General features: G+C 38.8%; 1 protein-coding gene and 1 long non-coding RNA gene across 6 annotated transcripts in view; both read right to left on the bottom strand.

The window, feature by feature from the left end:
- Nucleotides 1-23,737, bottom strand: part of LDAH (lipid droplet associated hydrolase) — a 106,759-nt gene that overhangs the window by 9,904 nt on the left and 73,118 nt on the right. For all 5 annotated transcript variants that reach the window (XM_023922666.2, XM_086875706.1, XM_023922667.2 and 2 more), the window contains one exon: nt 5,863-5,945. In XM_023922666.2, coding sequence (XP_023778434.1) covers nt 5,863-5,945 — 83 coding nt within the window. The remainder of the gene's footprint in view (nt 1-5,862; nt 5,946-23,737) is intronic.
- On the bottom strand, nt 202-3,792 carry LOC147654596 (uncharacterized). Its single transcript, XR_015282710.1, has 2 exons — nt 2,734-3,792; nt 202-2,611 (listed from the first exon to the last, which is right to left on the bottom strand). It is a non-coding gene; the product is annotated as an uncharacterized LOC147654596 (long non-coding RNA).

The raw sequence follows: 23,737 nt of genomic DNA, 5'->3' as shown, positions 1-23,737 counted from the left end.
TGGAAAAGAAATAGAGAAACATTTTACTATCAGAAAATTTAGGATGCAATCCCTTAGATAGGGCCTGATGTAGCAGTTACTTTGCATGTGATTCCAGGTGTGTGAGTGCTCTTCCCGGTTTTAAGTATGGTGATCTACACAGTTTTCATGCCTTTATTTGTGTTGAAACTTGGTAAATCAACAAAGGGAAGAGGGCTTCTCTTTAACTGTGCTGCAGTTTATTATCAACACTACCAGCTGCTCTGCACACAGACACGTGAGATCAAGAAAGACCACTTTTATTTCCACTTTCTCATCAATAATGATGTGTCAAACTTAATGCAAAGTAAAACTGTGATTTAAAAAGGATGCACAGGATTTATCAACAAATCAGGGTGATTAACTTATTTATATTATCTATTTTACTTTTAAAGGCTTAAAAGCATTTTGAGAGTATATATTTAGACGTGTCAGGAACATGAATATTTCAGAAGTCAAGTCTGTATAAATACCAAAATAAAAACAAACAGACCTGAAATGACTATTTAAGCAATACTACTGCTGGGATAGATTCTTTCAACCATATTTACTGCAAACAGTTTTTCCCTCTGAGTATCAGCCTGACACTGTCTACATTCAGTGGGACTTTATGGTAAATCAGTAAAATCTCTCTTGCAACAGCAGGATCAGCATCTGGCTGCAAAAGGCAATGTTCCCCAGTGGTAGGCACAGTAGGAGGTAAGAAATAAAGGGGTAGTAAGGGGTCAGTGTTAACTTTTAAACGTTCTTCAGAAGGCTAGGGAAATATTGCTGTCTTTGCTCATTGTGTGCAGCATACATCTTATACCCATCCTGAAAATTTTGAAAATTCTTGTCATCACTTATTTACTAGAATACCACACAGCACAAATGATGGTAACAGGTGCTCAGTTACAGAGTAAGTGAAACATCACAGGTAAGTGTATTGTGGAACATTGATTTTTTAAAATGCTCACTGGGATCCTTTTCCCCCAAGGAGAGAAGCTGCTGATCCCTGATCAGGCATCCTGGGCACTTCAAATAGAAGGTTGTTGAGGTTAAAAGACACAGGCACCAAAATCCCCAAGCATATGTGCAACTTCCCTGGCTTCAACTCTGTACCTCCAGGGAGTGCAGGCCAGAAAGGATGTGAGACCAGCCAAAAAGAGAGGTGATCTTGGCTAGAGAGAACACTTTGCACCTATTCAGAAAGTGTTTGGAAGGTTTTTCACAAATGTAGGCAAGCACCTCACTCAGGCTGTGGGCAGGTAAAGTATTTGTAGCATTCCTTTAAGCACAGATCTTCAGATCATGTTCCTGTCACTGGGAATAATTACTAACCCCCATGGATGTCTACAATGACTCAAACAAAAACACTGGGCAACATCAAAACAGCTGCTTCAGGGGTCAAAATTGTTTTTGATTGCTTAGTTTTAAAAATTTCTGTAGCAAGGATAACTTTTGCAAAAGAAAAGCCTAGCACTTCTCTGTGGAAAGGAAATACTTCATTCTTCAGCCTTTATTCTAAATCTCTGCATGTCACTGTTTAGTTGATACTCTTGGAGAACACATTATTTATGGTATCACTGGTGTGATATAAACTTGCACTGCTTTAAATTCAAAATACACCACTGGAAAAAGCACAAAATAGTAAACATAGACTCCACTAATTCAGTTTTTTCAAAACTGTACTTCTTTCCCACTTAACCATCTATACATGGGTGATTATAAACCACCTACAATACAAACTTCCACAGTTTGAGTGCAATTAGGTTAATACATCGATATCTTTTTTGTCATGTTTCATCATTTCATCATGTTGTTGTCACACAACAGGTTGGGGTTTCTTTCATCTTTGTATCTCTGCTTCAGATGTTTCCTGTCTTTTTCTTTATGCAATCAATGAAACTGCTACACCAGACCACTGGCAAAAAACTCAAGGAACTTATGTATGTTTTTGGTTTAACATGCCAACCAAAAGAATCCTGATTTGCAGTTGGAGGAGATGGTTTATGATCTTAAAAAATTATGAACCACTATAAAAGTTCACTGATGCAAGAATTCCTGAAGCTTGTGAAAGCTCTTCAACGGATTTCAAAGGGCTTTGGAGCAGATCCTGCATTTCAAAATAGGACTACTGTGTTATTACACATGGACTAATAAACCAGCTATATCTCTCAATAAATACAAAATCTGAGGGGTGATTATTTTAAGAGAATTTCCTCTGTAAGAACCCTGGTTTTACCCTTTAATGCAATTATCTTCTTGATTTATGTAAGATTTTATTTATTATAATCAGTTTATATGCTTAGAAAAAGAGTCAATAAGGCGAAGTCTTAAAAGAGAGCAATGAACAGGGCATGACGCAAACTTAAAAAGCTAAATGCTGTAGGGAATCTCTGTAAGGAAATATCATTGTCCATTCCAGGCTTGCTAGAGAATGCCCAACACATCAATTTTCCTGTGCTTTTTCATTTTTTTAATTCTGTTTGTAAAAGCTCCATGATGCTCAGTGCTGATCCATCTTTTAAGAACGTGGAATTACACCCACTTCCTTTTGTGCAGGAATTACAATAAACTTCCTCTAGTTCAGTAGTATCTTTGCCTCCAGCTTCTGTTAGGAAAGGGAGCTGGTGTTATTACAGTGAAAGAACGTGGGTAGCTCAGCTGCTTTAGACATGATCAGCTAATAATTAACCTCCAGAGCTGAGGAAATCTTTTATCAGTATCCCTTACCTTATTTGTTTGGATTTTCTGGTTTATCACAACCTCCCATGTCAGTGCAATATGAAGCTCAAATTCCTCTACATCCATGTACTGCTTGATCCGGACAAATAGTTTTACACAATATTTCAAGGGCTCTGTCATATACTGCCTTGTTACAAGACAGGTCTCCATCCTCCTCATACAGTTCCACTGCTATTTAATGTGTACAACTCCTGACTTAAAAAGAGTTTAAGTGAAAAACCTCACTTAATTATCCAAACAATATTCCAGGTCCCACTCCTTCAACATAAATCCAACCAATTAACTTTGTTAGACTAAGAATCTGCAGTCTGGTGATAAAATTTCTCCTGGTCCCTAGCTAGTATTAATTATAGTTAAACCTGGACATGGAAAGATTGGAATCATTTTATGTCTCTTCTTTCAGATCACAGAATGCAAATAAGATCCAGAAATAACTTTTCTATTCCACAGCAACTGGCAAAGTCAGGTGTTAAGATTGGCTTTTACCATATGATCACAGTGACTACCAAACAGTATAAATTTTTTCAAGTAACAACTTGCCAGCTCTATAGCAACTTGGACTATAGTTCCTGTTTTTATAAACTTCCAACCTTTATAAGTTAAGCCCATTTTTATTGTCAATACTCTTCAAATTTAACATGATGCCAACTGAATATTTTTCCTTTAATTCTTACATTCCCAGAAATTACTAGAAGATGAAAAAAGAGAAGCATTTAGCTTCACTTTTAGACCTGCTTTTTCTTAAGTGTGCTAACTCTTACAAGCTTGCTTCAGCTTTTTGTCTTCTTGAGTATGTTTGCCACACATGTATGAGGACATAGAAGAATCAATAAAAGAAAGTTAACATAGTTTTTAAACAGCTCCTGCCTGCCAAGGCCATGCTTAGATTGACAGAGTCAACAAAAGCACAGATGAAGCAGACTAGGACACATGCAAACTCTTACTGTTGGCTATGGGCCTTCCTTCAGTACAAGAAATCAGAATTTTTGTAATGTGAAGCATCTGAGAGACCACCTGAAATCACTGGAGCTGCAGCTGATTGTCACCACCACTGACCCACCCAACAAAGCATTTCTGCTTAACTTCAAGCGCATGTGCTTAACATTTTGTTAATGTGATTAACATTTCCACAAGCACCTGGAATCCTGCTCCTGCACTCTTCACTTTGTGCCCTGGCAACAAAGGGACCTGCAGTCCCTCCCTTCAGGGCACTGACAACCCTCACCAGCTTTGCCTGGCCCCCAGCCCACACTCCCTGCACAGGGCTCCAGGGTCTCCAGCTCTGTCCTTCTTTAGTCTCAGCACCCCAAGCTATACAGTGGAGTGACTCCAGCTCTGGCCCCATGTTGCAGACCAGCAGCAGATCTACACTGTACACAGCATGATACCTGGACGGCTCCCACCTTGCAGCTTCCCTTCCACTTTGTCTTTGGCAATCCCTCCTGGATAGACTTTGAACTCACGTTGTAGCCTTGTCTCCACTCCTGTCTCTGCCCCTGTCCCCTTTTGCTCCTGACTGGATTCTCTGGAGGGATGCTGGACTTGTTTCATTGCTTTGCCTTGTCTGGGACAGTCAATAGATCCTGTTCCCGTGCTCTGCTCAGATACTGTGGGACTGCATCCTGCTTGGAGAGAGCACTGCCTTTGTGGGGTCAGCCTTGCTCACTGTTCAGGGAATAGGCAGACCCTCCAGCTCCCTGACACTTAGAGGGGTGATTCAGTCAATAAAATCAACCATTTTCCTTGACTTGAATTCACTGGACTTTGGATCAATCCATGGAAAGTTTCATTTAAGACAATGGGAGTATTTGCAGTCAGGAAGACGAGCCCTTCAATCTCTTCACTGAGATTCCCCATGAAGTGCAAAACTTTGAGTGCTCTGCAACAAAAATGAGAAAGCCCAGGCATGCCAGGTACAGTGCAGGGATCCCTATTAACATGTGCTACTTCAACTCCTTTAAAATATGACCATACCTTTCAAAGTGCAGAGAAGGCAAAGGGCCTAAATAAAAAATAAGTCTATTTTCAGCCACAAGAAGAAAGGCTGTTTTATGAGATGAACTTTATACCATTTCTATTTAAAAGACACAGAGTTATTTTAAAGAGATGTAGGACCTCTGTCCTAGAAAACTCCATTCTCTGAGGAAAATCTCTTCTAGTGCAAAGTGCTAAAATCATTCTTCCAACAAAAAAGACAGGGATGATAAAAAGAAATAGAGACAAGGAAGGGGACACAGTAGAATATGTTATACTGATTATCTATTCACACAGAGGCTATCTCAATATAAGTTTATCAAATGTGACAGTTTTCTGGCTTGATCATGGTCACAGCATTAAATTATCTCAACCTCCAGAACATGGTGACCACAGGGTGACCACGTCAGAACTCCAATTAGAACAGTTCCTGGGCTGTGCCAACCCCTGAACTGTGACTGGGAAAATGTGATTGGTCCAGATAAGAACTTTACAGAATCTCTTTCAACAATAAATCCATACAGACAACAAAGTTCAGTGTGAGAAAGGTCCCTGAAATGCATCAGTTCACCTATAGAGCAGTAGCTCCAGCCTCTGAGGAATTTCTTTACAGTGCAGTCTAGTGGCTGAAATGGTGGAGCCATAACTTTGCTGACTCCTCTCCATTCCATTTTGAAGCCACAGAAGATTAAGCCTGAAGAATGACATGATAACAGCTGAGACCCCACAGCCCAGAGGATACATGCTCTTCTTTACCTCTCCAGCAGCAAAGTCAGAGGATTTAGTCCATCAGTCCCTCATGTCCTGGCTGGCCACCTGCCTGTCATCAGAACCCAGGTAACCGCAGGCCCCATTGGAGACCACACCTTATGCCCAACCAGAACACAGACTTCTCCTCCAGCAAGGAAAACAAACCAGATGGGTTGGTATATCTGATAGTAACAAGTGCTACATTTGCAAAGGTGTGGACCAACACATTTTAAGGCTCAGTGACCCTTTTAATGGCTTCTCCAAAGTTAATGTGATGACACTAACAAACAATCAGAATTGAACCTGCTGAAATTCTGGTTTTGCACAAATATAACTGGGTATAACATCTTATGTATCTGGGCTTCCTTTGAAAACTGAGGATTAAACTGTTACCTTCTTTAAATTTTGCTTAATGGTTGTACTGTCTCTCTCCACCACCTTCATCATTTCTTGGCTTGCCATGTACAAGATGTTGGCTGCAGAAAAAGAAACAGACAATAATGTAAATACATACCAAAACTGTTAGAAAGAACAATATGGACACTGCAAAAAAGCAGGGCAACTAGAGCAGTCATCATCTTGACAATCCCATGGAAAAGAATGCCACTGACAGAAAGAGCAGAGTTTATCTCACCCAATCAAATGATTAAAAAGGCATACAGACTGAATTAAGTTATATCCTATTAATTAATTCCATAATTAATGGAAAGGTTCTTTGGATTGTAACTCCATCTATCCTACAGACTTCTCAATCAGCCTGTGGTGATGACTCTCTCTCACTCCTGACCACAGAAGCTTTCACTAGATGCTTTTAGAAAGGTAAAGTGAGTTTGAAAATCCCTAAGAAGGGTTTTCAAGACTGAGCGTTAAATACAAAACATACATTACAAGGCATTAACAATCAGTAAATGATTAAATTATTGACATCTCACTATGCAAGTCATTCAAACATTCAACACAACAAATAATAAAAACAATGGTAACTACAAATACGTGGTTGTCCTCCATAAAACTGATGGTACCCAGTCCAGTCAGGACTGGACTGGACACCAAACATCTAAGCCTTAGCTTTCTGGAATGTAAAAAATTAAAAAGAGCTTTGTGCAATTTATTTTGAGTTAGTCTGCAAGATACTGTCTCACAGACATAAATGATTGAGTCTAACATTCGGACACATAATTAATTTTATAAAGTCTTGAGTTCTGGCATGTCCCATGTATGTCAGACAGCAATGGGAACTAAGCACTTCTGCAAAGTGGGCTGGTTTGTCTGGATGCCTAAATATTCCCCAATTTAAACATTCTGACACAGAAGGATCACACTGTGTTCACCTAGCCTGACTTTTCATACAACAGAACCCATAGAAGCTTGACATACAGTCCAAAAGCTGGCTTTGAACAAGAACTGTAGATGATGAATTCTGCTGCTAAAACAAACCTCATGTGTTCAACTGCAGAATCAGGAGTTGTTCCATGCATTATGTTTTCAGAATATGAGAGGATCTTCAAGGGGTGTTTTAATAAGGGCTATCCATTTCTGTCATCATCATGCTGTACTGAAGAAATGTGAAGCCAGCCAAAGAATTAGCACTTCTTTTATCTCTTTTTTGGACCAGTCAGCTTACTAGCTTATAAAATGGCCAAACCTCTCCTGACCTCTGATCACAGAGACATTCATAACCTATATATGGGAATAAATGAAAATATTCTACTTTCTCACCAGTTTGTAAAACCAACATGGCTAAATTATCCAAAAGCATTTCAATTTCTAGGTCTCAGAATGCTTGAAAGTATTTTAAGACACTAAATCCTCTCCTGAAAAACAGGAGAAAATGGAAATATTCTGGCAATTTTTAAAATCTGAACCAATGAAGTTTTGTGCACAGGTAGTTAATAACAGTGTTGGATCTGATGCTGCTTTGAGACAGGAGTAAAACATTCTCAAACTGTGGGATAGAGGAGGAAATGGCAATCACATAGGTCACATCTTTGGTGGTGACCAAAACATGGAGTTGGCTGAATTCCAGCAGTGTTCTAAGGAAACAGAATGCCACTGGAGAGATGAGAGATGGCACTGGAGATCAAATATTAATAGACAAAGCTAGTGCTGTCAAATGAAAAATAAAATTCCTAGGAAATAATATCTATTTCTGAGCCAGCCAAAGCAGATGCAATTCAGTTATAGGCCTGCAGACCTCTGCCTTCTTCAATTAAACACTGAATGCAGCTCATGCAAGATCTTCCTTTCCTTGACAAGATGAAAGGGTTGATAATGAAAGGGACAATCCAAAAAATTTGCTGCTCCCATCCTACTCTGCTGGGAAAAGGTGTCTCTTTGAAGTTTCATGACTAGCAACCCAATCATCCACTCCTGTGGTGCAGCTGGCAAAAGTTGTGCATCTACATCATTGTTGAGCTCATATCCTGACACTGGCTTGTCTTCTCAATTCAGCTCCAAACTGATGAATTAAACACCTGGTTTTCAGAAGGACACACTTTGAATGCATCTTCAAAAATCAACTAGGAAAAAAAAAAGAGATAGGAAAGACAATTGGAACAAGTCCAGAGGACAGTCACTAAACTGCTCTCAGGGCTGGAGCAACTCTCCTGTGAAGACAAGCTGAGAGAATCAGGGCTGTTCAGCCTGGATGAGAGAAGCATTTGGGGAAGCTTTACAGTATCCAAAGGGGCTGCAACAGATGGAAAAGGTATTCTCACAAGGGCATGGAGTGACAGGACAAGGGGGAATGGCCTTAAGCTGAAAGAGGGCACGTTTAGATTGGATATTAGGAAGAATTCTTTACTGTGAGGGTGGTTCAGGCTCTGGCACAGGTTGCTCAGAGAAGCTGTGGTTGCCCCATCCCTGGAAATGTTCAAAGCCAGGCTGGATGGGGCTTTGAACAACCAAGTATAGTGAAAGGTGTCCCTACCCATGGCAGGGGAATTAGAACTGGATGATCTCTAAGGTCCTTTCCAATCCAAACCATTCTGTGAGTCCATAATGAGTAATTCCATAGGTATGTAATTAATTTCCCATTGCGTTCTGCTTCTAATGTGGCAACTCTATGACTTCAGTGCTCACAATTATTACCTATAAATGAAGCTGTTTGCCAAAAGCCCTGCTCTATGTCAGAAGGCAGGATGTGGAGAGCAGCCCTTGCTACTCTAACTGCTGGTGCTTCAGGTGACCAAGGTGGTTCATTGGATTTAGAAGATTTCACAAAGCACTAAGTGCAAGAGCTGGATTTGGCAGGGTATCTGTGGCAACAGGACTTCTACCAAACACACTATACGAATATCTCAGTATGTCAAGACTTCTATCTTCTAGCCCAGAATGCAGTTCTTGTTAGCAGGCCACAGCAGATAGCACAGGGCAATCAGAGCTTCTGCATTACCTTGCAGTACCTGCAGTGGATGGAGGCCAGGGATGACAATACCAGTGGCTCTCAGTGCAGAACCCGACAGATTCAATGCTACTGGGACTCTGAGCTCTCCATGCCCAGTTCGGTCATACAATGGGAACAGTGAGTACTGTCCTGCTCCCCTTCTCCCATCTTCCTGGCTCCTCTGTCATACCTCCTGTTCTTGGTGCCATCTGCTTATAGCTCTGGGTGGTTTGTGTGTTTTTTTCAGTAAATAATGAGAACTGAAGTGGAATTCACACACGTAGCAAACTGAGATTAGTCACAGAGATACTTAGGACAGCAAAGACAATAAAAGCAGTACTTCAAAAGGAAATGTCTCTGAAGGTTTGGGTACTGTGCAAGAAAGGGAACCAGGAAGGCAGGATTAAGCTAAACCGGATGACCAGCAAGGTTCAAGAGTCTATTTCAACCAAACAGGAATCCTTCAAATTTTGGAAACATGATCCTAGGGAAACCAATAAACAGGAACTTCAACTTCAGCAGGCGTTAAGTAAGAGGAAATTGCAAAGAGCAGAAGTAGGTTTCCAAGAACAAACATTAAAGGATTTAAAAATAAACAATAAAATATTCCTTAGGTATATCAGTCACAAGAGACTACAACAGAATTTGTACAAGCTAAGAGAGCAGCTAAAGAAGATAACGATGCTGTTTGGAAGATAAATTACTTTCCTTTATGGCATCCAACTTTCTTGTTCAATACACTCAGGAGGTTTCTGCTCTCTATATTCTTTTTCTGGAAATAACAATTTCTCTTTGAGTAGTGAGATATTGAGAAGTAGTAACAGTGGAGTGAGAACACAGAATACATCGGGTAGAGAAGATCTACTTAAAGGTTTGAAAGAACTCTTAATAGAGAATTGCTGAGTTAATAACAATATTGCTACACAAGAATCACCCTGTTCTATGGCTTTGGGAGTAGAAAATACTATCTAATTGCTACTGATTTTACGAAGAAAAATAGGATATTACTGATCTTTAAATTCTTCAGTATGCACAACCAGATGACAAAAATTACAGGTCTTTTAAAAACTCTCTCACATATGATACAACAAACTTTGGCTGGAATTAATGATTTTTAAAATGAAAGGCTGTAATATGATAAGGAGTTTGGAAGCAAATAAAAAAAAATAGGCTTAGATAATTTGGTCATCATAACAATAAAGAACGTCTAGATTAATCACAAATTTAAAATAATAAATTTATAATAATACAATTAAAACAAATATTAAAAAATAATACAATTTGAAATTTTGTTTTAAAATCTCTAAATAATCACTGAACATGCCTGTCAAATTGATCATTTCTACTATGGATTAAATCACTACTCACTATTTTCAGTGATAAAACCTTCAGATCTTAATCTGAATTAAATTCCTAAATTGAGGTGGAATGAATCCTGGCCTAATATTCTTGCCTAGCTTGTTATTAAAACAAATGGGTACCTTATTTCTTAATGATCTAGTAAATGGATAAGTACTTTATTGACAGCTTTTACACAGGACACAATGTTAATCAGTTTGTGAGGAACAGGCAGTGAGAATGTGAGAGAGCCAATGAGAAGAGAGAAAAAAATCAATGCACTAATGAAGTTCAAATTAAAGAAATCAAGATACATGCAGAAAAAAAAAAAAAGAGTAGTTTTTTTCCATTACAAGGTTATAAATCAATGCAAAGCGTGTAATCAGAATCCTGGTGTTCACTATCTGCATTAACTCTAAAGTCCAATCAGATCACATACCAAGTTTCACAAATAGTAAGAGGATGATACAAAATTCTGCAGTACCACTACAGAAATCACACCATGTGACCACACCTGAAAAACCCTATATTCTGTATGCTGACAGCCACAACCCCTGAGTGACACTGCAAAACTGAGAATGATGGGGAAAACAATCTAAGAAGTACAATTAAAGATCTGTTGCCATCACGTTCATAATAGTTTATGACATACTGTCTCTCCCTCTCTTAGAGCACAATATATTTAAATACAAAACAATAAAAGGAAATACTTTTTAATGTCATATGCAATTAATTATGAACCTTGCTGCCACAGGAAACTGATCCACACACATATTTGACACATTCACTTTAAATGTGTTGCCCTGAGCTCCTCTAAATTTAAACACAACTAATAAAATTACTTTTAGGGTAAATCTCTACAAAGGCCAGAGACCTTATACTTACATCAACCTAACCTTTTAGGCATTCTCTACATCTGCTACTACTCTTTCTTGTTTTCCCGTGGACATGTCCAGTGGCTCATCTCTCTCTTGAATTTTACTGATGCAGAATTTCAGCTCATGCAGTGTGTCTCTCTCTTCAACAGCAGAGCTGCACCTCTTTCAGCCCTTGTGCCTCTTCATAGGTATGAGAATCATGCCTCATTTTACAACACGTTAACCCACATGAACTTGTGACCCACAATATGCCCATGATATTTTCTTGTGGAACTATTTCTTAACCAGTAATTTACCACCCTTGCAAGACATTTATGTACAGAACAACTTGGCTCTTTAAGGAATGATAGCATTCTCCTCTCCTTGCCCTCCAGCACTTCTCTTAGCTTGTGAAGGTCACTTTGATCCTGTCCCTCTCCAGCATTTCTGCAGCATATTCTTCTAGCATGGTGCTTTCTGTAACCTCAGCAAACACACACATTGTATCCCGCTAGTCACATCCCTAACAGCTAGTGAATACTAAAGGAATGAAGATAACATTGTTACAAAACCCTACTAGATACATCTTTCCAGTTCCAAAAATCTACCAGAATCCGATTTTCCAGGCAGTCATACATCAGTCTAGTAGGTGCTTCAGGTATGTTGCATTTCCCAGACTTTCTTAGAAGAACATAATGGGAGATACTGTAAACATTTTTATTAAGGTCAAAATATCCTAAATCCACAGCTTCCCTCTAATCCACATTACTGTAAGATGTTTAATGTCTGTGGAAAGCTGTATTTAAAGATATACCATTATAAAGCAGGAACAGTAACCTTCTCTCTTGCTGCTGTGGAATGTCAATCTGGGCTTCTTCAGAAAAGCTATTTTTCTCAAAAGCTAAGTCACAAGTTCAGGGAGAAATCTCTCTGCTATTTCCTAATGCTATACTCTGCTAACCTTGACATTTTTTGAATATTTAGTTCTTTCCTTTTCAAAAAAACTTGTTCTTTTTCCTTATTTCATGAATACCAAGCACTTTTTCTAAGGAAATAACTCAGAACTTACTTCTTTTGTGCGTAATTAGAAAGTCATTTCAAAAGGCTCTTGAGGACTGTTACTTCGAGCTTTTCAGCAGCTTTGAAAATAAGGTTGTGAACTGGATACAACCAGAAGCTGACACTTATAAAACGAATAGCCTCTGAAATCTTTCACTAGGTTTGAAGAGTAAGGCTGTCTTATGATATCACTTTCTCAGTGTTTGCTACCTGGTGTTACTGGAAAGATTTCCAACCTGTGCCAATGCTTGCTTTAGCAGGAAATCTATAGAGACTCCCAGAATCATTACCAAGAGTCTTGGAAAAAAATATTTATTGGCTTTTATTGTCATAATTTCAAGTAGAATATAAAATGCAATGTAGAGCCCACATGCTAAACTTCCTATGTGAAGCTGTTTCACCCAAACTTGCAGAACCAGTCACTGCACAAAATAAAGCAGATCCAGAAACCTGCAGGAAGGACTATGGCTCAAAATGCAAACGATGGAAATGCACATAATGGGCTGTGTGGAAGCTCTGCTGGAGCTGTGACCTCAGTGTCCATGCTGGATTAGGGTGAGTGTGTAGCCTCGGTCTGTTTGGCATCCACCACTATCTCTCACTACTCACTGACGAGAGAAATATCCAGGGTTCAGTAAAAGTAAAAGAAGACTGAAATTAGTATTCTGAAAAATCATTACATGTGAAAGGTAACACTGTGGGACAAAAGGTCAAGAGGCCTGAAATTTTTCTGAACTATCACTGAAATCCTCTGAGACTCTGCAAATTAAAAAATCTCTATGTCTCAGTTTTCTCATTTTAAAAACATGCTTCAGGCTGCTATGACAATGAAGTGGGTTTTGTAGACTGTGTTAAAAATACTTGCAAGTGAAAAACATTTTGTAAAAATGTCTATTAATTAGTCCTTGAAAAATATATTTCTTTATCAATAATGAAATTTACAGAGCCAAATTTATCATGTTCCCTTAGAACTGCCCACTACTACCTTGAACGTTGCATTTTACAGCGATCAAGTAACAAAATCTTCACAGATATCCGATGAAGAAAACCTCAAAAACAGAACCAAGGGTTAGTATGAAAGTACCTAGAGTCAAAACATGCCTCTGTGCAAAAACTCTGCTTGCTGAATTTAAAATCTTTCTCTGAACTGGCTTAGTGAAGCCAATAAAAAAGGCTTGGAGGACCTCATACTGCAAGCCACACACTTGTGCATATGATGTGCTGTCTCTTTGCTTTCAGCAGGAATGTCTGAAATGAGAGTGTTAAATATATGCAGGATGAGAACTGTCCTGTGGTTTGAAACTGCTGTGTCTTCTGTTAGGGACTGACAGAAATAAGCTGGCATAAAATGAAGGTGTATGCAGTGGTTGCCTAAGCTTTATGAGAAGTTGTGCACTTGTAGAGCTTCCTCCCAAAAGCAAGCCAGTTCTACCCTCCTGAAGGAGGGACTTCATCAGTAAGAAACCATGAGAACATTCAGTGTCTGAAGAACCCCACCAGGGCACAGCTATGATGGGATGTGGAAATGACATCATTTACATTGGTTCTCTTGATGACTTGGATATTCAGACCCCAAAATGAGGAGAGTGTTCTCACAGACATGAGTGTGAGTGCTCCACAACTCCAGTCACAGACACACACAGTGGCTTGAAAGCTCTTTACTGTGCAAGGATGGTTTGCAGTATCAGGGCTGGAGGGAAATCCTAAATCCTGTCTCGCAGGAATATGACTTATGAAGCCATCTCCTTACCCACTGAGGGTCATAAACTGCAGTTCTCTCCTGAAAACCCTTTGGAAGAAAGGAATAAAAATTATTTTTTCTAATTCTTTGCCTGGAAGGCAAACATTCAGTGCCTTTGCACTCTCAATTCCTATCTAGGAAACAGGCTCCTAACAATCTGGCTTTGAACCAGCCGAGGATTTCTAGGAAAAGAACATGTAGAAGCTCTTTAGATTTTCCTGTAAACATCTTTTTTGCTTATTCCACATGCTGATCTGGTTTAACAGTCTAAAGGAAATTTGACTGGGCTTTATTCTTAATTTTCATGGTATAATCCCATTACTTCAAATCTGTATATGCAAATCTACTTTTGCATATACTGGACTGATGCATGATGAGTCAGCTTGAGTCAGTGGGATAATCCAAAGCACAGAAAGTGAAGCTGATAACATGAATTTTTCCATTATCATGGCCCTTGTAAATATTCCTTCATGTGGGTTTATTTCTCACAAAACAAGCAAAAAAACGTGGTTGCAAATCTACAGAAACTGGCCAAGGTACCTGATGACAGCTGTAGAATCCCAAAGTTTATTATGTTCTATTTCATCTCAAGTTGCTGACATGCCTTGTAATTCATAACCAGGTCACCAAGATTCAATAGCAAAAAGAGCTAGTGTTAATTAACTATCATAAACAATTAGGTCTAGAGCTTAAAAATGAATCAAAGTTTAAACAGACAAATACCATGTTTATTGTGTTCTTAACACATAAATACCTTCTTAACATTCTGTAACTTTTTATATGCAGATCTTTTATAAACACAGATTACCTTGGAAATGGAAGGTTCTCCTTTATTCCCAGGTCAGGCTTATGAAATTTACTGCCAACTTAGCTTCTCCCCATGATCCTGCCAGTGACCTTTTTCCGCCACCCTCTCCATGGATTAAAGGTGATTAAGGATCAGTGTCAATTCAGTCTCATACATTTGCTAAGCAAAGTCGACAAACTGTGCCAAAATGTGTTTGATTTATTTGTGGGGGTTTTGTGATAGAGGACCCCTGATTGGACTCAAATCAAGGATCCAGAAAAGAATAGAGTGCTTTATATCATTGGTAGCTCTTTAACTCAAAGTGTCACAGCAAGGACTTAATATCCTTCAGCTAAATTATTAGTTTTCATGAACAATAATGACTGAAATCAATCAATCTTTTCAGTGCTTCAGGTTATTTAATCACCAATTCAAGCAGCCAGTTGTTAGATGGATACCTGCATCTATAGAGCTAGACTTCAAACACACTGATACAGCCACAGTGTAGCCAAGCAAACAATGTGTGAAATAGAAAATTTCCTGAGTTTTAAGAAATACATGCCTAGCATGATTATTATCATAGTTGTTTTCTAAAGATTTTATAGTTATATTCTAAACCAATTTCTTGTCAGTTGACTCTATGGGTATCAAGAGATCTATGCTAGAACTTGGGAAGCTGTGCAAATTTCAGGGAAGAAACACATTTCTAACTCAGAACAGATAAACTTTGTACTGGATTCTTGAAGCAATACAGAGACTTCCAGTTCTTGAACAGATATATGTGTTTTTCCTCAAGTCTTTAAAATTCTTGCTTGATTATTGAATATCCAAAGATTTGCCTGCTTATTTGCAAGAAAAAGATTAGATTAAGGCTAAATTAATCAAAAACTCACATTAAAACTGAGGGGTCACACTACGTCGTTCAAGATAATTTGGAACTATGTCTTTATGGAAAGAACTCTTGAAAAAAATTACTTACACATGGTGAACATATCCATAAAATATAAAAGGTTATGAATTTCTGACTTAATCCTGATAAACTTTCAGAGATATACATGCCCTTGATTAATTTAAAAACAGCTCTGTGCTGTAGTGCTGTGACTAGAGTTCATTCTGTGTGGTTTGCTCTGTAGTCTATACATTAATTACATAAAAATGATACTGTGTTCTTTGCTGGGCTAAGGAAATTAATTTGCTGTGATAGAAAGAATAGACAGAAAGAGATGCCATACTAATGAAACAAGGGACAATAACAAAGGAAAAAAAATCCCTTTCAACTTCATTGCCTAATGATTTTCAGGAAATCATCAAAATAGTTCCTTTTCCAACAAAAATGAGTGGTTGTGAAGATAGCCCCAATCTAGACATTTTAATGGATGCACACACACATTCTTTAATAGCCTGTTCATCAGACAAACATAAGACTACAAAGGGTTACCCGAGCTCACTTCATTTCCCTACTGCATCTGGCTTTAGATTATCTTGACTCTGTCAACAAGATTGTGGCTGTAGGTGTAAATTTATTATGTCCTACAAATCAAAATACTGTTCTATTTGATAAGTTAATAGGAACTATGCTCTGGAATGGATACAGGGAGAAACACAAAGTCAAATTTTTACTTCAAGGTCCAGATAGTACAGTTTCAGCAGCATCAACCTTGGAAGAACATACTGTAAGAGTTTCTAGTGTGGACAAATTCAGAGGAATTGCTGTTTCTTTTGCAGGTGCAAATATAGGCTACATCTGCACCAGTATATGAAATGGAGCCAGGAACTATTCTGAGGCCCTAAGGCCAAGTGGAATAGAATGGCTTGTTTCCACAAAATTAGATTCTTCCCCAACCCAAACTGCTTATGGGGACAATGCATGGCAGTGCTAACTCAACTGAGCCTGAATACTAGGAGAACGCTAATTGGAGAAGGCTAAAACCATACCAGAATTCCTTAATAATTTAGCAGTATGGATGATCACACTTCAGTGCTACCATGAGTCTTATACTCAGCTGATTTCTAGAGGTAACCTATCTGTCTTTGCAGGCCCTTTCATAACATTACTGTATCCTGCAATCACTCTGCAGAATGCAGATTCATTTGGACACTCAATCAGACCACATTTTAAGAACTTTCAGATCTGCTTTTAACTAATGTCTGACATTAGGCATGTTTTACCTGTTTTTGGGTTTCCTCAATCATTCTATGTCGCATCTGTTCACCTCTTCTGCTTGGTTCTTCTATGGTACACTGTCCCTCATTAAGGGTTCCAATTCTCTATGCTACTCTTGTACATTTAATCAAGTATACTTTAAAGCAAGTATGTATGACATTACAGGACTGTAAGGAATCTCCATCGGTCTCTTTTTTCTTGAAGTGAATCAATGATACTATGTTATTTGCAGGAGATACTTATGCATCCTGCCATGAGGAAGCACACGATGGAAGTTTCATTATCTTCATAGGAAATCCCATCTAGAATTCTGCTCATATCATTAACTAAAATCTAATCTGAATCACTTCTGTTCCCATGTACTCCATTACATATTACTTCATCTACCATGGGCATGTAAGTTAAATTACTGCCCTTTACTTGAAAACTCTTTCTGTGTTCTTCAGTTGGCTCCTGTTCAGTGCAAACATCTCTATTTTATACCTGTCATAGGATTCACCTGATTAAATGTGGGTATCTAAAGCTTAATTTTTCTTTTTTCAGTCAGAGGAAAGTACACGGTTCATATCATTCTGAAGTACTGACCTAGATAGATTAGACAAGTGTTACCTATTTCTCCACTGACTATAGCAGGATTTTAAGGGGATTAGTGAATGAATAGAGCTTTATGTAGCAAACGTGTGAAGTATTTCTGTTCTAGCACAGGTGTTACCCTTTTGTGAAAACATGGCCAATCTGCCTCTTGTAATGCTCTGTATCAAACTCTGTCACAATTGCTTTCTCTGCTCTATTACATATATATTTAATACCTATATATGTATGTAAAGCAATGCACTGTAAGAAGCAGCTGAACAGTCCATGTTGTGGATTCCCTCCTCTACAACCATCAAGCCCATTACATAATGCACTTCAGATAGCTCCAAATTTTCTTAGAAGCCCCATAAATCCATCTGTCATGCTCTGGTGAACATAATATTCAACAGGTCTCTCTTTAATATGTGGATGCAAAGATAAGCCTATCCACCCACCTCCTTTCTCCCTCCTCTTCTTTCCTGAGAGTGTGAGGTCCCTTCATATCGATATTCCAGCTCTGTCAGTTCTCTCACCTGTGTCTTTTAAGACAATTAACTCATAATTTTGATGTTTTTTGAAGGTTTTCAATGTTATTTTCCATACTTCAGAAATTTACATGACCTGCACATCACCTGCCACATCTACCATCTTCCAGTAGTCCTTCTGTACCTTATGATTTTCTTTCTCCACCATAATTTCAGATCATTCATGAGCACAAATTTGCTCATCGTGATACAGAGGGTTTTTTTTATCTTTTCCCTTGAATTTATCCAAGACTCCTTTACTAAATGTTTCAATGTTAATCACCTTTTCATTGCTAAGGAAGCCAAAGCTCCCATGACACTGGTCTGACTGAACGTGCTCCAGCCTCTGTGGATACTTGAAAATATTCTTTCAAGGAAGAAGAGTGGTTTTAATAGCCAAGTCTTATGCCCTGTGAAAAACAAGAAAGCTCATTACCCTGTCATTAGTCTTTCTCCAGTTTATTTCCATACATCTTTCTTTTCCATATTGACACTGCAGTTTCCCAGGACACTTCTGATGCTCTGCCTTACAAAACTATCATTTACTGTCAAATTTTTTCACAGACTGAATCTGCTATTTCACCATTTGCCATTTAATTTCTATTACTGCTATTACTTCAGACTCTTGCTTGTGTTGGCTAAGGACCACAGCAGAGACTGGGGACATCTTTTGTCAGGTACTGACAGTACTGACATGGAAAACCTGAAGTGATGCTTTCTTCTGTCACACAAGAGAATTCCACAAAACCTCCACAAATTCTTAGTCTCTTTCTTGCAGAACACTTCACTGATGCCTCCCTTAGCAAATCTCCCTCACAGCAGGATAACTTCACAATAATCCATGATCACAAAATGCTTCAGAAATATTTTTAAATACGCAAAATGACAACTTTAAATTTAAAAATACAGAGGCCACCCCTGGCGTCTGTAAAGGTAAATTGGAAAATATAAAATTAAATTGATAATTTGCCAGTAATTGTAGCCAAAGGAAGAGTCCCAAGTGCCTGACTGGATTTTTTCTTTGCATCTAAGAAAGAGTTATACTGCATGGGAATGCTAAAGGTCCCAGTCAAGTTGGCTTTAGCATCTCAGAGGCTACTTAGGCTATCAGGAAAAATATAATTTCTGCTCCACAGATTTTACAGTTTATTTATAAATGTGTTACTGCTAAACATCGAGTTCAGATATACACACAGTTTTGCTTGTCCTTCTGAGGGACTACAAGCAGAGGGTACAAGAATAAAATTATTTGATTCCAGTGGGATGATTATTGCCAAAGACTCTCCTATGAAGATAAGCTGAGAGAGTTGGGACTATTCAGACTGGAGAAGAAAAGGCTCTGGAAGACCTTATGGAACCTTCCAGTACCTAATGGGGAAATAAGAGAGCTGAGAGAAGACTTCTACAAGGGTGTGGAGTGGTAGGACAAGATGGAATGGATTTAAATCGACAGACAGCAAGTTTAGATGAGATTATTAGGAACAAATTCTTTACTGTGAGGGTGGTGAGACTGTGGGCGCCCTATCCCTGGAAGTGTTCACGGACAGGTTGGCTGGGGCTTTGAGCAGCCTTTTCTAGTGGGAGGTGTCTCTGCCCACAGCAGTGGGGTTGGACTTGGATTACCTTTAAGGTCCTTTCAAAACAAGCCATTCTGTGACTCTGAGATTTTCATGTGCTGCAGAGCTCATCTGTACTTTGACATGCGGCAATACAACTCTTTGAAAAGTACTCTAAAATCTAAAGCAAAGTTGCTTAAATTGAAAAGTAAAGACTAAATGCCACATTTGTATCAAAATGACCTGCAAAAGTTGTCAGAAATTTTCAAATTAAGTTTACATCAAGAAATATACTACTATCTGATCACATTTTTTCCTGGCAAGTTGCTTGTCTTACTGTAAGGTTCCTCAGTGAAGTGTAACATTAGTTTCATTTCCAGTTTATCTTTTCCTCTCAAAGAAGCAATCTCTGTCATTCCTCTGAAGAAGTCAGAAAACAGTGGTAAGAACTAATAATACCAAACAGCACTGTAATTTCCTATGGGGAAAACATATTTTCTACCACTAATTATTGCCAACAGCAATCTTGGAAATATCGTATAACTTATTGTTTAAAACATCAAACAGAAGGAACTGCTTTGTATCAAGGATGACTAATGCAGGAACATGTGCTTCCACACATGCACAGACACATTAGATAAAATGTTGATGTTTAGAGGTTTACAAGATATAAACATTGACTTTGGGGTCTGCTTAAGTTTACACTTGAATTTATAATGCAAACAGAGCAGTTAATGTCTAACCATGATGGACATGAATAGGCAGAAACAGCTGCATTGTTACGGACGGGGTTCTCCAATCTGCTCGGTACTACAGTTGCACGAAGATCAGAACTATACGAGAAAACAGTCAGCTGTGCTTGAGAAAGCAGAGTAGAGGCTAAAGGCAAAAATAAAAAGTTATTCAACGATTATACCCAGGTGCTTTAAAAACAATAGATGCTTTGTTGGGGAGTGCGAAAAACACTCATTTACTTTGTGTGATGAAGCATGTGCAGATGAAGTGCCGTGTGGGATGGAAAACTGTAATGTCCATGGGCTTAATCCTGCCCGAAGTTACTTTGGAACAACTCCCACCATCTTCAAATGACAGAACTGTCCCTTAGGTAGAAAAATTCATCTCCAGCTTAAGCTCTCACATACCGTGGCAGATGGCTGTGATGCTGGGATTCCTGCCAGCGTCCAGACTCTGGTCATGGAATCTGCTCTTACCCTGCAAGAGGGGCACAGAAGGGTCTGCTGTAGGTGGTGCTCAGCCCATAGGGAATGGCCAGGATGGACACTGTCTACAGCTGTTCAGCATCTCCACCCTGTAGTTCCTGCCTGAGCTCTGTGGGATTACCCTGCTTTGCTAGACAGGGCTCTAGCTCATGCATAGCTACATGGAGGTCAGTTTAAGTGACCTTCTGGACGAACCCTCATGAAATTCAACATCTGGACTATCCATCCTTTGAAAAAGGTGAACCTTCTTTCAAGTGGAGTGGCTTTGATTCATAAGAAAGGTAGACTTTATACCACTTTATACTTCATAAACATAATCCATTACTTTTAAATCTCATTTTAAATAGACCTGACCTTTGCACTAAGCAGCAAGCAATCTCTTGTGCCACTGGGTTTGCTTAAGAAAAGCCAGAATTTCCTTCCCAGATCCACGAGGATTATGTAGGAATTTTCTCCTTGTCAATATTGTCACATTAAAGAATTATTGAGCGCTGGTGGATATCTTCATGGTAAGAAGCAGCAGCAAAGTGGATTGCCATATTGTTTTAGCAATATGGCACCACATTGCTCACGGGAATTACATCCAAACCAGTGCCCCTTCAGTCACACAGAATAACAAGTACTGCATTAATTACCAGCTTTGTAATTGTCATTTTAAAAAAAAACTTATTCCAAGACACAAATGTCTAGAGTTTACCATGGGTATGGATTTATCATGTGTTTAAGTGCTTTGCTGGTACTGTGTAATGAAGGAGTTTCATGAATCAAACGAAATTTCTAACCAGTAAACACAAGTTATGACAGAGCCAGGAGTTCTACTTCAGATATTCCTTGGGGCAGTTTTGGCAGACACCTCTGATTCAAAAGGCATGAGCCTACTGCAGAAGGGAGTCCTTCCCCTGAATTCAGGGGGGTTTGTATTGGCCCAGGAAAAATAAAGTGCCAATTGCAGATGATTGTCTGGCATAGTTTAACACAAAGCAACTGTAGCTGGTAGCACTTAACTAGCATATACTTATTTTCAACATCCTTTCTGCTTTGTTGATGTTACCTCTTCCTTCTTCATGACATTTGCAACACATCATTAGACTTGCTGCAAATTTGTGGGCGTAAATCGTGTCCCTGGGGATGAAACCTCACCAGGGGTGAATAAACATTCTCCCCTTCCCCAACCAAATCCCAACTGTGCCTCACATTTTATGGAAATGATCAGCAATTGCACTATCAAAACATTCACGCCTTATGAGTAATATTTATGGTGGGAGTTTTTTATGTTGGGTTTTCTCCCCAAGAAGAAAAAGAGGAATAATTAACAGAAATAGACCAAATGAGGAATTTCCACATTATTACCATTATTTTCATAAGGCTTTCACAGGAAAGTAAAAGCTTTTGCAAGTAATAAAAGTCCTCATTAAACATATTTCTTTCTTTTGGAAATGGGATAAATTATGAAGCAGATTTGCTTTAATAAATAAATAGGACTATAAATACATAAAAGTCATTGCCTTCCTTCAGTAACTTAATATGAGCATCGTACTTTGAAATAAGGAAAAGTTTATTCAGTCACAGAAAGAATAGAGCAGATGTGAGGTTTTTCCATCAGCTTAAGTGCTGCTTTGGTAAGGTGAGTTGTCCGACTACATTAAACAAACATTTTAGTCAGGCATCACACAGGAAAATAAACAGTAGCAAAGGAAACATGAAAATATTAAAGACTGTTTTTCTTTGGCCCCTTTTCCTGCAAAGCAGGTGATAAAATATTACTGTGTTTCCACAGGTAAGGAAACACACTCTTAAACACTTTGCAGAAATACATATTACGATCATCACTTAAAATGTCAGAAGTGGATAGGACTCAACTGTGACAGCACATGGGACGCTGATGAGAAATGCTGCAGGACCAGAGGATTTCACACACTGGGCCAGGCTATTGGGCTACCTTAAACAGCCTTCTGGCAGAGCAAATTCAGAGAGGCAGAAAACATCTTGCAGGAGACAGCTGTAGTTACCTGATTTCAGAACAGACTTCTCTTGAAGCTTAATTAATCAGATGTTAGTGAGAGGGAGAGAATATCTGCTGTATCATTTCTGACCTCCTTCTGTCCCACTGAGCATCAAACAATGCACATAGGAAGAGAGGAGACCTGCTGAGCTCCATTGTTTTTGCCCACCTGTGATATACTGTACTATGCTGCACAGATGTAACATGCTTTAGTTTATGTAGATGGAATTTATGTACCATGTCAGTAATTTCTGTCCACCATGAAATTTCGTCTGGAAATCCATTATGTCTGAAATTCTACACATATTTAAATATATAACATCCTTGAAATGGTTTCTGCATTGTAGCCAGAAGTCATCTAAAACATATATTCATCAGAAGAAACAAAGCAATCATTTTTACTACCCGGGCTTGGATTTCCATGAGCCTGGAAAACCAACTTGAAAATGTCCTGGTCTGGGTTCGAAGACCTGCACAGACCTGCACCCAGTGCCCAGAGTGCAGGGAAAGCTTTTGTTCTCCTCCCCACTATGAAAGACATAGGTGTGAGATTGCATAGGTGCTACCTGAGATCCTTTGTAGTATCAGTTTCTCTGTTTTAAAATTCACTGCATGCACCAGCCTGTCTGGCCAGTGTGGTTTGGGGAAGCTACTCATGGCTAACATACATACATACATTTTTAGGTTAAACTAGTGGCTAGGCAGGTTCAGTAGATCATCTGCTGCCCTGGCATGCAGGTCTATGTACAGTTTGCTGCTGACCAGCTATGTGATGCTGGCCAATAGCTCATCCCTTGTCTTGAACACTGGGTTCTTTTTTAAACATGCTGGTATATCATTTGAAATAATAAAACCTGAATGAGTATATAATGTGCATATCCCCATTGGCTGTGCCTGCCTCAATGGATGGGTTTTGTTCCATTCAGTATAGAAGGCAGAGCTCTTTTGATTTTGTACCATAAAACAAAATAAAAATCAAAAGAACTCTGCCCTCTGTGATGAATTTACATCTGCTTATCCTAACTTCTGTTGCATTTTAATTTAAAAAGCAAAGCAAGAAAG

The sequence above is a fragment of the Cyanistes caeruleus genome, chromosome 2 (assembly GCF_971803275.1).
Source record: "Cyanistes caeruleus chromosome 2, bCyaCae1.hap1.1, whole genome shotgun sequence".
NCBI lineage: Eukaryota > Metazoa > Chordata > Aves > Passeriformes > Paridae > Cyanistes > Cyanistes caeruleus.
Note: the sequence above shows the minus strand (reverse complement) of the source record. Positions and strands in the feature narration are given on the sequence as shown.